The sequence below is a fragment of the Clarias gariepinus genome, chromosome 15 (assembly GCF_024256425.1).
Source record: "Clarias gariepinus isolate MV-2021 ecotype Netherlands chromosome 15, CGAR_prim_01v2, whole genome shotgun sequence".
Classification (NCBI taxonomy): domain Eukaryota; kingdom Metazoa; phylum Chordata; class Actinopteri; order Siluriformes; family Clariidae; genus Clarias; species Clarias gariepinus.
The window spans coordinates 5,027,714-5,046,535 of record NC_071114.1 but is presented as its reverse complement, the minus strand read 5'-3'; the positions used below and the strand labels follow the sequence as shown (position 1 = coordinate 5,046,535).

Below are 18,822 nucleotides of genomic sequence, written 5' to 3'. Positions count from 1 at the left end.
CTAATTGGGGAAGGGGGAGCGAGAAGCTGTGGGCTCCTGCATTGATCTGTGGGGAAGATTCAGGGCTGAACCTGTCACTGGGACTTCTGTGCCATCAGCATGGTGGCTGTGCCAGTCTCTCTCTCTCTCTCTCTCCTCTCTCTCTCTCTCTCACATACACACTCAAACACGCACACACACACACATGCACATATCCCCTGCTGGCGACAGCTCCACAGTGGCGTGTAGACCTGCTGGCTGGCAGAATTTTTAAAGAGCATGGAGGTTTAAAGACTGATGCCCCTGGGGAGGAATCCCACCAGCTTGAGGAAGAAGAGATGGGGATCTCTCTCTCTCTCTCTCTCTCTCTCTCTCTCTCTCTCTCTCTTGGTGTTCTCTCTTTCTCTGTCTATCTTTCTGTCTCTCTTCCCACTCTGTGTCTCATTTTATTCTCTTTTCCTCTTTCCCCCTATTGTCTTTCACTTTCTCTCTTTCACTGTCTCTTCGTCTCCCTTTCCTATTTTCTGCCCCCCCCGCCCCTTTCTTATTCCCCTATCAATCCCCCCCCCACCCATCCCCCCTCCCGCCGGCAAGTATTGACAGTGTGTATGTGTGTGTGTGTGCTCACGTGCGTGTGTGCATGTGTGCGTGCGTTACTCTTGCATTTCTCTTTTACCTAGTAGAAGCAGAACGCTGCCAAGTTCCCTGCTCACATTTCAAACCCCGGGCCAGGAGACAGACTCTCCCACCATTCTGTCTCGCTGTTCTCATTTAAATATGCCGAGCTCGAAAGCTCCTGACACACACACACACACACACACACACACACACACACACACACACACACACACACAGACATACACACACACAGATACTCTGCGAGCAAGCCCACTGCTCCGCCGCAAGCTTCCGAGCCTGGCAACGCGTGTGAAAGAAGTGCTGCCGCTTCCTGCTGTACCGAGGCTTGCGACAGAATATTGTGATGGCGAAATTCGGGACGGCGGAATACGTGTGTGGAAATGAAAAGAGCTTAATGATAATAATATTATGTCATAGGGTAGCATTGTGGCAGTAATGGTCACCCTTCGTGTCACAATATCGGATCGTACGGTCAATCCTTCACGCACTCGAGAGGCCGAGGAAGTATTCAACCCAGGGTGCACTCTTGTTTATCCATCATCCATACTTCCTTGAGTTGGTCATCATTTGACCAATTTAAAAAATCTAAACTCTCGGGTCGCTGGACCGCCGGGGCGCGTCGAAGGAACGAGTTTATTTCCGATATCATCATGCCCCCCCCCAAAAAACATATGAACTTATTGACGAGCACCTATAGTGTCTAATAATAGCAGCGTGCACATACGGTAAAATAAAAATAAATAATACACGCACACACACAAAAAAAAAACACTTGTACAGTCACAGGCCGCAGCGAGACACGGCAGTCTGTGCCAGCTCTCCTCTGCTGCCAGATCCTTCAGTTCCTCGTCTTGTGCTATCTGGTTCACTAGTCTCCCCACCCGCCTCCGCCACCTACTGAGCTGTACAACAGCCAGTCATCAGCTCTGCGCTCGCACACACAAATAAAAACACGCTCGAACGCCACACCCTCCGTTCAAGTGGTGGCAGCTATCTATATACGTGCGAGGGGGGATCGCTGGCGGTTCCCCATGGCTAAGCTGTGGTGTGGCACCAGCCAGACGCGGCTAACCCATATGGTGCCGGGCCGAATGTGGAAATCCATATGCTCCCGGAGCAGGGACGATTCCCCCGCGGGGAGCTGCGCGGGGTGGTAAAGCCCTTAAGGCCGCGTTCTCCTCGCTGATCCGCTCGCCCATTGTCTCGACAATCTTCCAGCCACCTTCGGCTGCGTCTCAATTCCTCCCCTCCCTTTTCCTGATCCCACCTTCCCGGTGAACGCAGTTAATGGTAGCTAATTATTATTTAAGCTGCAGAGAGCCCCGTCTGCTTGCTGAGGCAGCTTAAAGCGTCGTCATCTTCATTATGACACCGTCTTATACTTCGTCCTGTTACTCTTATTAAAGAAAAATGTGTGTGTGTGTGTGTTTTTTTTTTTTTTTTTTTTTCAAGTACACCTTTAATTGTTTGGCATGAACACTGAAATAGTGTAAAGGTGTATGATTTATTTATTTTTTCTTTTTTAATAATTGTAGGACATTCTGCCTATGCTGAGAAAAGAGCAGAAAAGCAGAAGTTTAATTAAAAATGCCTGTTATGGTCAGTTTGATAAATGTGTGTGTTGTTTTAAGAGGTCTCCAGAGTATTTGGGACGGGGGGGAAAAAAAAAACAGTCCCATGACAAAAAGACAAATGCTGAATAATGTGATGTATATACTGCTTCGTTATGACTTTAAATGGTAGCATAGTAGTATTTGTATGCACTTGTATAGTTTTATTAATCTGTGTAAAGATTGATTGATTGATTTATTTGTTTTTGACCAGAGAAATGTGTTAAATTGGGTTGGGTCCTGCGTCAGTAGATAAAAAAAAAAAAGAAAAACATTGAAGAAGAAAAAAAAATCTTTAAATGCATATATATATATATATATATATATATATATATATATATATATATATATACAGTCTATGTGTGTGTGTGTGTGTGAGAGAGAGAGAGAGAGAGACCTCCTGCGGGGAGGTTATTCACTGTATTCTCCCCTGTGTAATTATATTATATGGTGTTGTCTTTCTCTGTTTTGTCACAGGAGGTCCTGCAGACAGTCCCCAAGTTCTGCTTCCCGTTTGATGTAGAAAGGTAACACTCCTCTCTTCCTGATCTCTTCTTCCTCCAAATCGTGAATATATATATATATATTTCTTTTAACGCAGTACATTATCTATATATATTTCCTTTCTTCCCCTCTGCACACAAACACGTATAGGATATAATTAAAATGAATACAACCGAAAGAAACAAGGAATTCAGTTTGTCTGTATATATGTATATATATATATATATATATATATATATATATATATATATATATATGTGTGTGTGTGTGTGTGTGTGTGTTGGGGGTGGATGCATGTTTAAAAAAGGCAGGGGAAAAAAAGGGAAGCCAGTGTGATGTAGGGACATCATGGGGACCTGATTCTGGAAACAAAAACGTGAAGAAGAAGTGCTTTTGTAAAGGGTTTTTTCTTTTTTTTTTTTTTTTTACCCAGACTGTGTAGGAGAAGCGTACGGCGTCCTCGTTCCTTTCAATTCGAAGCTTAACTGCTGCCATCTAGTGTCGAGGTGAACACGGGCGTAGCCGAAACGCCACGCATAAGAGCTGAGGTTTAAATCCAAAATCCGCCGCTTTTGATTCACAGCTTTTTTCTTTTTTTTTTGCAATGTTTTTTCTATATGGAGCGGTGATGCTCATTCCTTCGGTTTGTCCGAGAATTAAAACACAAACCTGTAAATCATATTCGAATGCACGCACTGAGGAAAAAAGCTCAGCAAGCTGCTCTAGCACGTAAATCTGTTCCTGAACATTTTGTCTAGTGATCATTGATATAAAAAAAAACAAAAAAATAATAATATATATATATATTTTTTTTTTACATCATTAATCAAACACTTACTTACCTCGTTTTTTTATGAGTCATGTAATGAGAAATAAGTCTCGTTAGTGAGAGCAGGCCTGTGTGAATCTCACTTCTTGTGTTTGTGTTTGTGTTTGTTTGTGTTGTTTGGATGCAGAGTCTCCCCGAATCAGGTGGGACAGAACTTCACGTTCGTGCTGACTGATATCGAGAGCAAGCAGCGTTTCGGATTCTGCCGTCTCACCTCCGGCTGCAAGGTGTGCGTCTGTCTGCTCAGGTGAGTCACGGGACTGTCTGTCTCTTAATGACGCAACTACCCGTCTCGCTCGGGATGTCAGGATCGCCTGCTGTAAAACCCACAGAGAGCGAAGTGTAACGGTATGTAAAACGTTAATCGAAGAAATCCGATCGATCGATTTGATGGTAAAGAAACGTACAGCGATCAGTGAATGGATGAATGAATGAGCGCACACGGCCTTTGTTTTTACTTACGTTTCATTAATTGAAGCGATTCATCCGTCTCGCGATTCGTTACATATTCATGAGTTATGACACAGGAGTGTGACAGTGTGACGGATGTTAGGATTGAGGATCGTGTGTGTGTGTGTGTGTGTGTGTGTGTGTGTGTGTGTGTGTGTAAGAGAGAAGTGCTAGATCTGGATTGTACCACAAATGCAACATCATCACCCCCACCACCCAAAAAAAAAAAAAAAAAAAAAAAAACGCTTGTACAAATTTTCCGAACGCGCTCTCGGTTTGTTATTTCTCTCGCTCAGGTTCATCATCGACTTGATGAGCTGCTGCCGAGATCTTTCCACGTCTCACCCTGGCCTGGATGGGCTTTGGTCTTTTTTTTTTTAACCCCCTCCCCTTATTCTTGTTCTCTTTCTTTCTTTCTTTCTTTCGTTCCTTCTTTCTTCCTTCCTTTCCTCTCATTATTCGGCTACTGGCACGGAGGCATGCCAGAGATGCTTTGCCGATAATTATGCATGAAGCCTCGCTGCCAATTAGCAGAAGTCTCCCCTGTCCTTCTCGCTGAGTTTTACATGCTAATTCATTTGACATATGATGTATAAAATTCATTATGCATTCGGAGTCGTTTGCACGGCTTACTTCATAATAAGAAATTCGTTTAGGTGTTTTTTAATACAATTATTATTAATATTATTATTTTTTTAAAGATCTCCAAATTCTTTGTTTGCATCGTGTCGCTGGAAATGAATATCTGACAAATGAAGAGCGTTAGTATTACAGTACTCACACTGTGGTGTAATAATACAGCATGCATGATTCGATTACTAGGAATAAATATACAGAGTTCAGAGAGTTAGTCAAAAAAAATTATACACACTTCATGAAAACAAAAAAACAACAAAAACGAATTAATTAATACTAAATTGATTTATTTATTTATTTATAAATGGATTAAAAATGAACACAATTTTTTTGCTTTATGTTATATATTAATATTTATGATAATATTATAATTTTATATAAATATAATAACATAATATCATAGCATTTTTCTTTTCCTGAAGTGTTTAACCATTTTTAAGCTGACACTCTCCCTCTTTATATAATAATATATAGCATATTATATATAAATATATATATATATATGATGTATATTATAATATAATATAATATAATATAATATAATATAATATAGTATAATATAGTATAATAGGAATCCTGATTTGACATTATGTTCAAATTATGTACTTTATATTTGTGTGAATTGTGAATTATTTTTTTTGAAGAAATTATGTGTTTTATATTTACTATTATATTTAATGATTATATGATGAAAAAATAGAGCTACTAAATTGCACACTTAAATTAAACACTATATTTCACCATAGGCTCGCACGCACGCACGCACGCACGCACGCACGCACGCACGCACACACGCACACACACGCACACACACACACAAATATATACTCCTATATAACAATATATATTTTTTTATGTACGTGTGTGTGTGTGTGTGTGTGTCTCAACAACCTCCTCTGCTTCTCCCGGTAAGTATATCGGTCCTCGTCCACGTGATGGCTGAAGTAGCCTGACCATAAAATTGTCGCCTTTGCTTCCACAAGGTCTCGGCCTAATGAGGAAGACAGTTTTATTTGGACGGCTTTTGTCTGGAGCCCAGGGCGAAAGAGCCAAGGTTCCTTCAGGCCGACGCTTCTCTTTTTTTTTTTTTTAGGGAAAAAAAAAAGCAATCCGATTGGATCTTACGAGCTCCTTAGTCAGGCTCACACGCCAGAGTCGGTAAAAGGAATCTAAATATAGAGAGGAAATGATTTCATGGAAGACGTCGCTGATTTCGCAGGGTATTGTTTTAGTTCGCTTAGTCTTTACTTGTTCAGCGCACAAAAAAAACCCTGTGATAACAATAATAATAACAATAATTATAATAATAATAATAATAATAATAATAATAATAAATGAGCCATGATTAGATTTGTGATGATCTGGGATAAGTGGAGAATTCACAGGAATTTTTTAACGCACTTTTGTTGTTTGAATAAAACCTTAAAAGAAAAAAAACCCACAACTCCACTATATTATTTACACCACTTCATATTATTATGAAGGAAATTCAAAACTTAGACTTTTAGTAACTCATCGAAGCCTCCTGGTGTGTGTTGTGATTTTTGGTTGTATGATGACTGTGTGATATATACAGTATAAATACATGGCCCGGTCTGTGTTTAATGGTTATCATGATTTACGATTAGAATGCCAATTAAAACGTACAAAGCGTATTATTTCCGGACATCACGTACATGCTTCGTCACGCTTCTTAAAATCATACTCTGCTGGAGATATAGTGTATGAGTAGCACTCATACACTATTCTGTTGTTGTGTGTGTGTGAGAGAGAGGGGTTAGATGGTGGTGTACTTGTGTGTTTTTTTTTTTTTGTTGTTTTTTTTTTTTTGACGAGGAGGTGAACCACTTTCAAGCGGAGGAGCTTAAAAGGGCCGGAGAGAATGCCTCGGCCTGCAGCGCAGCTCAGAATGATGAATGTCTCTCTATCGCAGGATTTGTCAAATACAAACACATTCTTACTCGCTGACCATGAAGAGATTAGGGGACTTAGGGCTGCTCTGCTCGGGCAGCAAAAAAAAAAAAAAATTCTGATATGTAATTTCAGCCAAAACGCATTGGAACGGAGCATTATTTATACAACACAGGTATGTGCGGTAGGAATTTCTCCCTCGGTACTGTATCTTGATGAACCGGGCTTTAATCCGCTCGTTCAGTTGTAATTTATTTGTCTTGAAAACAAAAGATTTACAGCTTTCCTCATTTAGGAGTCTAATGAGCGTTCGGGTTCTTCCAGGCCTGTCGAGTCTCTCTGACAGCACTAAACTCCCCTTCATGAGCTGGGGGGGGCGGATTGTGCAGGATTAGCATCCTTAAGGCTCGCGTTTTAAACAAAGAGGTCGAGAAAGATAAACGCTAGCTTTTTGTCGATTAAGAAGAACAGGAAGATGGTTGGAGGTGTCCGGTGATGCCGACGTATGTGAGGGGAGTCCGTGTTCACGTACGCGAGTCTCGTGTAGCTTTCGGGTTTTGACCTGGTTTAGGAGAATCTTTCCACGGATGTCAAAATATCTGCGTATTAAGGCTTGATCGTTTCAGGTTAATGGTCACGCAGAATCGCGCTTGAGCGCACTTCACTCGGAACCGCCTGTCATCGGATTTAGCGATATGAAAATTAGCATTACGTTCACTATTGTTTTCCTCGTTGTCTGTTAATTCCAGTCTACTGAAGCGCCTACTGACCCATGTGAAGACGAAGAAGGGAAATAAAAAAATAAAAAAAAACTCATCAGCTGGCTTTTGTTTTTGTTTATTTCAATCAATTCTAATTTTCTAACGTTACGTTCCAAAAAAAAAATAAAACAACAACTTTTTCAAACAATTTAGCTAACTTTTTTGTGCGTTCATTATTTAGCGCATCGTGTGTTTTTTTTCCCCCTGCAGTCTTGTCCATATGTATTTAGACAGCACACCCACACAAACACAAAAACATACCCCGAATGATGTCATCAACCTCAATTAAGTGTGAGACTTGCATTAGGGCTGGATAAAAAAAAAAAAAAGGGAGCAGTTCACATTTTTTCATTACGTTGCATAACAAAATAAATGCTGTGTGTGTGTGTGTGTGTGTGTGTTTGTTCATTCTTGTTGCAACCTCTAAGCTAAAACAAAATGCTGGCCCTGATCCACCTCCAGAATCCTGTCAAGTTTGCCAAGATTCTGTCAAGCTGGGAAAAAAAAAAAATAAATGTTGCAGATACATGATGCGGTGTCTCTTGGCGAGGTATTATGTGATTAGTTAAAACAGAGACGGTACATTATTTTAAAAATCACTCCCAGCCTGAGTAGCCATTAAACTCAAAGGTGTGTGTGTGTGTGTGTGTGTGTGTGTAGGGGGGGGATTTTCTCATGTAGCGGGCTAATGTAAGACGTCTGGGCCGGGTTGGTGCATATGGGCGCAGCATGCTTGTAAAGCGCTGCATCTTTTCTCCCCGCCGAAACCGCCGCGCCATCCCTTCCCATCCCACCCCCACAAATCCCTCCACGTCCTTTTGTTTATTGCAGCCTACAGTCGTCTAATCAGGCTGTTTTTGTTAATCTTTTTTTATTTCCTCACTCCTCAAAGTGAAGCCTCGACTGGAATGTTTAAAACACAGGGACAAGCACAAGTACAAAGAATGTGATAATAGGGATGTTGGACTGGAGCTGGAGGAAAGCCTAAAGACACTGGGTTAAATGTCAAGGTCAGGCAGGAAGGTAGGGGGCGGATTTAGCCGTAGAAACCAGTTTTTAAAGGCTGCAATTGTGGGATACTCATTTTCGTTGTTTTTTTCTTTTTTTTTCTTCCTGTGTCATGATAATTACATTTGTCTCTATGTCTCTTTCTGTTTTTTTTTTTTTGTTTTGTTTTTTTACAGCTATCTTCCCTGGTTTGAGAATTACTACAAGCTGCTAAACACCCTCGCAGATTACTTAACAAAACACCAGGTACGTTTACGAACTACAACAGCGATGCACGTACTGTACTGTATAGCGGGGAGAAATCTTATTCCTGTTATGTAACCACAGTCTGCACGAGACGGTGTCGGTTTCTCACGTTTGCACCGTGAAAAGTTAACGAGCACTCTTGAAACACGGCACGCTCTCGTGTGTTCCTGTGCCCGGACCCTATTTTACCGAGCAAGCCTCCTCACGTCACCGACGCCTGCCAGCGACAAGGAAGGAGAAGAGAGAGAGAGGGAAAGAAACGACCCTCCGTCACTCTATTAGCCGAGAAATCCAAACTCAGGAGTGTGCAGACAGGAGAAGGTTTAGTCCCAGCCCAGTTAGTCAGGCGGAGCCGGTTGGCAATCGCTCGCCTGTTTTGCTTTGCTGCGTTGTTGACATTTAACAGACCAAACATGAAACAGGAAGTCGGTCCTTCGCAAATTACTGGAAAACAAATCTCTGGGAAATGCACGGCGTCCAAAAAAACTTTTGCATCTATTTTTTTTTTCTTTCCCCAAAATACACAGAGATGACTACCAAAAAAAAAAAAAGAATGAGCCAGATATTGTGGATGAGGAGTTTGTGAAAATGTAAAGAGGAGGGAAATATGCAGCGCACTGTACATATGATTTATTTTGTAAAATAAATAAATTTAAAGAAAATAAAAGATGAAGAGAAGATGGAGAGAGTGTCATGTCATGGTGTTACACTCAGCAGTGCTACTGCAGGAATGCATAAACATCTCACACACACGCTGAAGGGCAGACGTGAAGAGTTGAGAATCTTACACGTCCGTGTCATTCACCCTGTGTGTGTATATAAATATATAAATGATTACAATTGCATGGTACAAGTTTACTGCTGAGTCCGCTTCCGAGTCATCTCCCAAAACAATCACCCCCCCCCACCTTTACCAACCCCCTTTTTAAATTTTTTTTAATTGCAATTCTTAATGATGATAAAAAAACCGCGGCACACAGTTATAGCGAAAGCGCTGTGCTAAATAAATCTGAAGCTCCAGAGACCGGAGAGACAGCGCACACTAACACATGAAGCTCATGTCGCTTGACGAGGACAGACAAGAGCGTCGATGGTTTAAGGCCAGAGGAAATGAACTGTTACCTCAGGCTGTTTTACTGACCGCACGTGCGAGCATCCCGGCTCTCGTGGGAGAAGCCAGCGCCGCGTCCCGAAACGCACGAGCAGCCGGCGTCGTTAAGCCGCGTTTCGACCTGCGTGCATTTTTACTCCATGTTACAGCGATTGAGGAGCTCGACGGAGCTCAGTAACGTTACAGGAGGCCATGTTAGCTCGGCCATGGCTCTCAGCTCACACGGCGACGCTCGACCTGCGCCGGTCTGCATCTGTTTACTCTTAATGATATACTCGCGTGTAATCCCACTACCTAGGTTCGCTTTCTCAAGGTTTCTTGTCTCGGGGAGATTTTTGTTGCCTCTGGCTTCCTCATTAGCCGCGTAAATCTGTAAAGCGGCTTAAAACCGCCATTAAAAAAAAAATTGGATTTAAAAAATAAAATAAAAACATTCCTTGGTGCAATTTTGTTTGGAGAGTTTTAAAAAGCGACGTTGAATGAGAAAGCTGAACATTACACCGGTGATTAATAATAGTGGTAATAATAAAAATAATAATAATAATAATACAGTTCCAGTGAGGATTTTATAAATGTAGACTCTTAGCTTTGTACAAATATAACATGCTTTAGGGTGAGACACACTTCAACCGTAAAGCTAAAATCTGCCTCGACTAATCAGCCACGCTTGCGATAACGTCTGAATTCTTTCGCTCGTTGTAAAAACGGATCCAAGAATTACATTTTTATTTCTTTTTTGCACTTAGATTCGGCCCGTGTTCCTTCCCCCGGCGTTGGTGTAATGCGATTCCAACTGCACGCAAAAGTCCAAGAAAATAAATTGCGCTCTTGTCGTGAGAGCTCGTAAAAAGGCCGGCGTTCTAATCCGGGGGCCTGTTTTGCGGCGACGCTGCTCTCCGAAGGCTTCTTAAAGACGCCTTCACTGAGTGAGGACCCACGGTTAATTACGAACAGCCAACGCCGGCCGTAAATCATTTCCCGAATAATAAGCGTCTGCCGCGGCCCAGCTTACCGTTTCTTAACCTCAGGATTGCTCGTTAAACACGCGTCACTCGGATGTTTTTGTCCCCCCCTACTTCAGACTCGCTGCAGGAATACACGGTGCGAGCGTGCTCCAAATTGGTCAGCGATTGTTATGTTACCGTGCCCTCCTACAAACATACACAACACACAACCCTAACACCCTATACGTGACATATATTTTTTCTTCTTCTCCTTCTTTAGGAAAACGAACTGAAAGATGTGTTGGAGAAGCTGCACGCGCTGGCCGTGCCGAAACCGAACAAAAACGTAGCTCTGAGCTTGGTACGTATACAGTTAAAGTTAGCATGCCCTGGCTTAACGAGCCGCCTGTCAGACGGAGAGGTGGATATTTATAGATTAAAACTTTACCTGAAGTGTTAGTAGGTGGTTGAGGTTTTTAGACATTTGTACGTGTCAAAGTGAAAAGATCAACAATCCTGATCGCCTGCACTGTTTGCACGCTGATGACATTCCTGTACAGCGTTTATATCAATTGTTTGCATTAATACATATATATATATATATTTTTTTTTATTATAATGACATCACTTTATGTCTCATGCTTTATTTTGCATTTAAAAATGATTATTTTTGTTTACATTTTATTTCTACATTACAGAAATACTGTACATACACTAATCACTTCCACTTTTATCCCAGATCTCGTTTTTTAGATTCAAACCTTACCTCCGATCGTACACACACACACACACACACACCAATTCCACAGCAGCAGTTCATTTCAGATTAAAACATACTGTACTAACACCTGGGTTCGCTTCACCAACCATCTAGATGACGCCATGAAATTTCTCGAAACGGCTTCCTAAAGCTGGATCTCTGCACTCCAGTAGTATAATATTCCTCGACTTATTATTATTATTTTCATTATTATTATTTTTTTTTGTGTGTGAAGTTTTTTAATCTGTCAATGTGTAAGAACAAGTGCTTGCATATTGCCAATGGGCGAGTTGTGAAAGATCGGCGAAGCCAAAAGTCAGCGAATTGTGAGTGAGCGAACATGGAAGCAAGAGCGAGAATGAAAAGCAGCTCATAAATCTGACACTTTGGCGCTAATTGCAGTTTCTTTCTTTTTTTTTCTTTCTTTCTTTTTTATTATTTTAATATGGCCAAAAAAAACACGACTAAAAGACCATCTTGGGTCTTGCTATAAAACAACAAAAGCTAAAAACTTTTTAAACAAAGCTTTAAAAAAATGAATGCACTGACATAAAATATAAAAAAAAAAAGTTTTGTGTGTTTACCCTGTGTATGTTTAACATGAACTTGCTGCATAATAATGCTCACTGTTTTTTAAAAAATAAAGCTAGTAATAACTAATCAAAACTTTTTTTTCGCATAAAGACCAAGCTGTTTTTATTTATTTTATTTATTATTATAATTTTTGTACTCATTTTTTTTTTGTATGTAATTTTCATACATAAATTCATCCTCCAGTGGATTCCTCCTGTCTTAAGACATGCACGTCATGCTTGATCGCTGAAGCTGAAACTAGTTTGTAAATCTCCGAGCTTACAAGCCACACTTAGCAATGAGTTACTCAGCACATGCATCGAATAAAATACACGTTTCTCTGCTTTTCTCTTTTCCGTCTCTTAATATTGCTCAGCTCGGGTTGACTAGGTTGCGAGTTTAAAGCGTTAGAAATGCTAACAGGGATACGAGTGGCTTTACAGAGTGCAGGAGGCTGTACTGTGTGCGAGGGTACGAGGGTTAGGGAGGGAGCGAGGGAGGGAGCGAGGGAGGGAGCGAGGGAGGGAGGGAGCGAGGGAGGGAGGGAGCGAGGGAGGCGTCCAGGATCCGGCTCGCGCTACTGAGAGCAGCAGGCAATCAGGCAGGCAGAGCACAGTGATAACAAGCGCTTTGATAATGTGTGATTTTTATAAACATGGCGTGAGCGTTGCCGGCCGCAGCCAGTTGGAAGCGTAGCTCACGACACCGAGGCCAATCGGACGCTCTGTGTGGGAGAATAAACACACAGGGGCCTGCACATGACAATGACTGAGGCTCTAAATCCTTTTTGCTCTTTTCTTTCAGTGCATTTTTTTTTTTGGTGGAAGGAAATATTTTGTACATCTTATGTTGTTAAATGTTAAACTGCTGTACATTTATAAAAAATTAAAAAAAAAACGGAAAAAAAAGAATTCGATGTCTCACTCAATAATTCGGACCAAGTTCATTTTTTTTGATATTACACAACTTGCTTTTGTTAGTCGAACATATGCAACAGCAAGAGTGTTGAACCCAGGCACTCGGCAACAGATGGACACTCTTCACACACACAATGAGGCACGGCCTAGCCTGGGGAGAGAGAGAGAGAGAGGACGAGAAAGAGAGAGAGCGAGTGAGCGAGGAGCACTGCGCGAGCAAACAAAAGCGCCGAAGTTAGTGTGCCGTGTGAGATCTAGGCTTCACAGCCTCTTTGATCCAGACATTAAACCTGTGCGGCTGTTCAAACTCGCGCCGGGACGACTCTTCTGATCCGGTCACAGCAGAGCTGCTGGCTTCTGGGTCTTAATGAAGACTTTCTCTCCTGCACCAAGACACTTAACATTCAGGACTAGTACTAATACTAATACTGCTGATAGTACTGTTAATAATATCACTACTAGTGCCACTAACACTACTGCTGCCGATAGTACTCCTGCTACCACTGTTACTCATACAGCTAATACTAATACCCAGAGGGTGGAGGTGCACAAAGTACTTTTAGACATAATACTAATAAAACATTAAGTAAAAACCTACTCCACTACAAATAGTACTAGTGCCATTTCATACTAATTTTTTTGTTGTTGTTGCTCAGGTAGAAGTACTAAGCCCATGACCTAAAACATACTCCACAAAGAAACAGATTTTTTTTGAATATCTATCCGGCCGAATTACTGATACAGTATTAAAGTATTTTAGATTGAAGGTTAATTGAAGTTGATGCTGTTGATCCCAGACTTGATTTTGATTTCTGCAGAATTCGAAAACGTTTTATCATTTTTTACCAAAATGAAAGTATGAATTAATACTGTACAAATAAATGTAGACTTCATCAGCTGTGTTCACTTGCTTCACATGTTCATGAACCCTTGCAGACAGTAAATGTACAAGAGATTAAAAGTTGTAGGCCGATTTTTTCAATCCTTAAATGCAAGTTTTGTTAATGGTTTGACTGCTTGGTTTAGACATGGCTGGACGGAGAGGCGTGAACACAGCTTACGTTTTTAGGCAAAGGAGCCAAAATGTCAAACAATTTTTGGCCTTTATTTTATTGAGTTTAATGGATAAAGAAGAGAGATAACTTATAACGGTGCAGTTAGTCTCTCTGCCATGCTTGTAGTTTTATTTCAAGGGAGCTGTGGCTAAAAATAACTTTTTGACAAATTTTGGGTGGCATGGTGGCCTTGCACCTCCAGTGTCGAGGATTCGATTTCTGTCTCAAGTCTGCATGTGTGGAGTTTGCATGTTCTCCCAGTGCTTAGTGGGTTTCCTCCCACAGCCCAAAAACATCCACATGACACTAATTGGCCTTCCCAAATTGCCTTTAGTGTGTGACTGTGTGCGTGGGATTGGCACCATGTTCGGAGTGTACTCGGCCAAGGTCTCTGGGATAGGCTTTTAATTTCTAATAGCCAGTGTTGTAGCAGTTGGCAATATGTCTTTACATTAAAATAAATAATATAATAATAATAATAATAATAATTAACCCAGATAATTTTTTTCATAAAGGCATATAAAAAAATTATAACTGAGAGATTATTAAGTTACTGAAGCTAATGTAAAGGATGGTCTGGATATGACGCCTGAATAACAGGTACAGTAGCATTGTTAGTGTGTTTAATTAGTTAAATTGCTTAGTTACTACCCTGTAATCCAAGTAATGTACGCAATTAAACATGGGTGTACTGTACGCATACAGAATACAATAAATTTAAAAGACGCGCTTAAATTGGATGACATTTGCATAAAGCTTGTTTTAAAAAAATGACGTTGTTATTGATGTGAAACACAAACCTAATGCTTAAGCGCTCACAACTCTTTTGCTAAGTATATTTATTACCGCCGCCCAGTTAACTGTCAATCGCTTTGCCCGGCCAGTTGTTTCTACTGGATTTGTAGAATTGTTTTGTTTCTGGTATAGTGTTAGAAATAAAAAGTATCACATAGTAAGGTACGAATACACAAATAAATACTTAATAACAGTAACAAAGTATTCGTATTTCATTTCTTGCCACTTCTGCTAATACTACCAAATGCTACTACCGTTAAAATAAATGCTAATACTACAGTGGCTAAAAAAATACTACTACTGCTAATACTATTATTAATACTACTGCTAATTTTACTAACGTGGCTACTAATAGTCCTGCTTATACTATTCATGGTACTAATATTACTATGGCTATTTCTCCTACTAAAACTACTACGGCTGTTAATGCTACTTCCATGGCTAGTAATACTACTGCTAATATTACTAATGTGGCTACTAATACTACTGTCACTGCTAATACTGCTAATGATACTTTTACTAAAACTAGCACTACTAATGTTACTAATACTAATGTGGCTATTAATACTATTGCTAATACAAAAAAACAATGTTAAAACTACTGTGGCTAATAATATTACTGGTATTACTACTTATACTACTGCTACTACTCCTTCTCCTCCTACTACTAGTCATTCTATCGCTAATACTACTGCTGCTAATAATGCTAGTGTGGCTTCTACGTAGTACTCCTGCTAATGCTACTACTAATGCTAATATTACTGCTGCTAGTACAACAAATATGGCTACTCATACTACAGCTAAAACTGCTACTAATAGTAATAGTATTGGTTCTAAACTACTACTATTGATACTACATCTGCGAATACCTACACTATATATTATTGACATTAATACTATCTGTTACTATCAATACTGCCACTTCTACTACTAATAATACTACTGTCACCCACCCTGCTAATACTCATGCTCCCATTCACATTACTAAAATTCTAAAACTGCTCCTAGTTGTACTACCCCTTCTATCACTGCTACTATTACTGCTTGTACTTAAAGAAGAAGAAGAGTTTATTTGTCAAATACACGTTATAGCTCAGAAATTATTTTCTTCACATATCCCAGCTTGTTAGGGAGTTGGGGTCGGCGCGTGGATACGGCGCCCCCGAAGCGGATAGGGTTAAGGGCCTCGGCTGTGCCGGGAACCCCAGACCTTCTGTTCAGTAACCCTGAGCAAATCTAACTGCTTGTACTACTACATCTGATACTATTACTGCTGCTATTATTATTATTATCATTTTTTATAATTGTTTTTGATGTTGTTATTGTGTTGGCCCTTTTGAATGTTTAAAAAGATTTAATACTTGTAGTTCAAGGAGCAATAACGAGTAGAAAGTTTGGTCAGTGCATTGCTTCTCATTCTGTTTTATATTGACTTATTTTAATGAATTTATTTATTTTTATTTAGCACTTGCACTTTGTTGCCCCGGATATTAGTAGACTTCCTACCATACCTGAAAACGTGAGTACGCTGACACTTTAAGTGTCCGCAGATTTCATTTATTGCTTCTCTGTTAGAATATTTGTTTGGAATTTACTTTTATTAAGACACTTTTTCTCTCCATGACACAGTTAAGAAGTTTCTATTAAACTCGAAATTGCCCACTGTGTGTGTGTGTGTGTGTGTGTGTGTGTTGCATCCACTCTACGGCACATTTTCCCCTATTGCACCCAGTATTTCAGGGGTTGCCTCCTGATTCACCTTAAAACTGATAAATCATTTATTAAAGAGAAAAATCAGACCTTTTGTATTTGATAGAATTAATTGGCCGAGTACATTTTTCCGTCTCCCTTCAGAGGAATCTAACCGAGTACTTCGTGGCAGTGGACGTGAATAACATGCTGCACCTGTACGCCAGCATGCTGCACGAGCGCCGCATCATCATTACCTCGAGTAAGCTTAGCACTGTGAGTAGACGTTCCACTTCCTTCACTATTCATGTAGATTTGTTTTACATTTTCAAATGATATTATTATTATTATTATTATTATTATTAATAATAAATATTTGGTTCCAGACCCCCCAAAAAAAAAAAAAAATCATAGCCGTGATCAAATGTTTATAACTTTATAATGTACTTTAACCTTACTGCTTTGTTTCAGATGGTCAGCCTGGCGTTATATTATCAGTTATTACAATTCACATAGTTTCTGTCCGGCTCCTCTCGCCTCAGGAAGGGAGTGGAAGCTTATCGCATGGGCAGCCTGAAGCTTCCTGACGGTTCAGGGGAGAAGCAGCAAGTGATGTCATGTGCACATTATCTCTGCTTACTCGCCGAGCTATCTGTAGCCAGAGAGAGAGAGAGAGAGAGAGAGATGGAGAAGAGCCTGTCAGCTTGAGCCAATCCACGGACTATTTCACTCCTCCTGGTTGCCACCATCATTCTGTGTGCTCACTGACACGAGGGCTTAGAGTGTGTAAATCATTAGTCTCTTGGGTAAACCGCCCCCCCCCCCTCCTTTTCTCCTCCCTCCGTCGCCCTTTTTAACATGATTTACTGTTTTAAAGAGGGTAGCCAAGCGTCCGTTTATGAAACACCAGAGTTAGCGTGAAACCAGACGTTATTAGGGATCTCCTTCACTTAAACTTTGCATCTTTAAAACAAAACAAAAAAAAAAAACAACTGTCCAACTTGTCCTTGCTGTTATACGGTGTTACAGCAAACTAAATAATTCTGTTATCACTTTGCGAATTCCTAATCATGTGACTCTGGTCCCGGTCTTGCTGTCCTTGCAAGACCGAAAAAAAATAAAATAAAAAATAAAAAAAGAGAGAACGAATAAGAGATAGAGCGAGCGAAAGAGAGAAAGAGCATGCATTATGCATGCTTCAGGCTGACCCTCAATGTTTGGGGCCCCCAGTGTACCTTTCCATGTCAGTTCTAGCCGAACACAGGCACCGCCTTGCCTCTACCGGAAAGCAAAGGAATAAATCATGATCTTACAATGCCGCATCAGTCGACTCATCGCTGTTTTGTGACCAGAGGCGAGGCGCGCCGCTGTTTCTGAGGTGCATCTGCGAGGCAGCAGCCCGTGCTGCCTTGTCACACACTGGTATAATTGTGCCACATCAGGTGCCCCCTAACTAGTCAGCTGGGAGGCCCTGAGTCTTTGACAGCAGCTTTCTTATCATGCTGTCAGCGCTATGCTAACAAGAGCAGATCCTGTCTTGGCCTGTGGTGTTAGCCACTGAGGTTGTTCTTTGGCCTCATACAGTACTTTCCACCCCCTTTCTCCACACACACACACACACACACACACACACATGCTTCTTTCCTCCCCCCCATCTTACTCTCTTTTTTTTTTGTCATTCTTTATTCAGTCTCATTTTTGCCCTCTCTTGAACACATCTTCTACCCCTGCTGCTTTTGATAGTTGCGTCTCGTAGTTACTTCTCGTCCTTTTTTTTTTCTTTTTTTTTTTTTCCTGGGCATGCTATACGGACAGGTTAGTATTATCTCACGTTTATCTGCCTCTGCCCTCTCAGCGTCTTTTTTTTTTTTTCTTTGTTCATTTCTCCCCCCCCCTCAATGTCACCTCCTTGTTAGTGCTGAGCACAGACAGGAATGGAGAAGGAATTGTGGTAATTGGGAAGCAAGCACAAGAACCAGGAGAGAAAGAGCCTTACAGGTTCTAGGGGAAGTTGGTGCACAGTCTCGGTGTTGTCACCCTTGTCAGGGAAAAAAAAAAAAAAAGAATCACACCTCTGGTCTGCCCCAGACGTAGTGATAGTGCTGCCTGCAGCGCTGCTCCTATCAAAGATCAGAACTTTTTGTCTGGGTTTTAGAGATGCTACGGATCAATCCCCCGATCCAAGAAGGCACTGTTTACTAACTTCTTCACACGGACAAATACAACTGTAGACTTGCGTCGTTGCTGTCAAAGCCAGTGTTCGTGTAAACATGGCAGGATGGATATGACGTACGTGTGTGTGTGTGTGTGTGTGTATATGTGTTTGTGTTCCTGGTTCACAGACAGTGTTAAAGACTACCAGTGACTTTAAAGCAGTGTTAAAAGAAGACGATCAGGCGAACTGA

General features: G+C 40.8%; 1 protein-coding gene across 1 annotated transcript in view; it reads left to right on the top strand.

The window, feature by feature from the left end:
- The window catches only part of dennd1b (DENN/MADD domain containing 1B), a 92,114-nt gene that overhangs the window by 41,720 nt on the left and 31,572 nt on the right, over window positions 1-18,822 (top strand). The window contains exons 4-9 of the mRNA XM_053512818.1: window positions 2,706-2,755; window positions 3,689-3,808; window positions 8,504-8,573; window positions 10,909-10,989; window positions 16,194-16,247; window positions 16,583-16,693. Coding sequence (XP_053368793.1) covers window positions 2,706-2,755; window positions 3,689-3,808; window positions 8,504-8,573; window positions 10,909-10,989; window positions 16,194-16,247; window positions 16,583-16,693 — 486 coding nt within the window. The remainder of the gene's footprint in view (window positions 1-2,705; window positions 2,756-3,688; window positions 3,809-8,503; window positions 8,574-10,908; window positions 10,990-16,193; window positions 16,248-16,582; window positions 16,694-18,822) is intronic.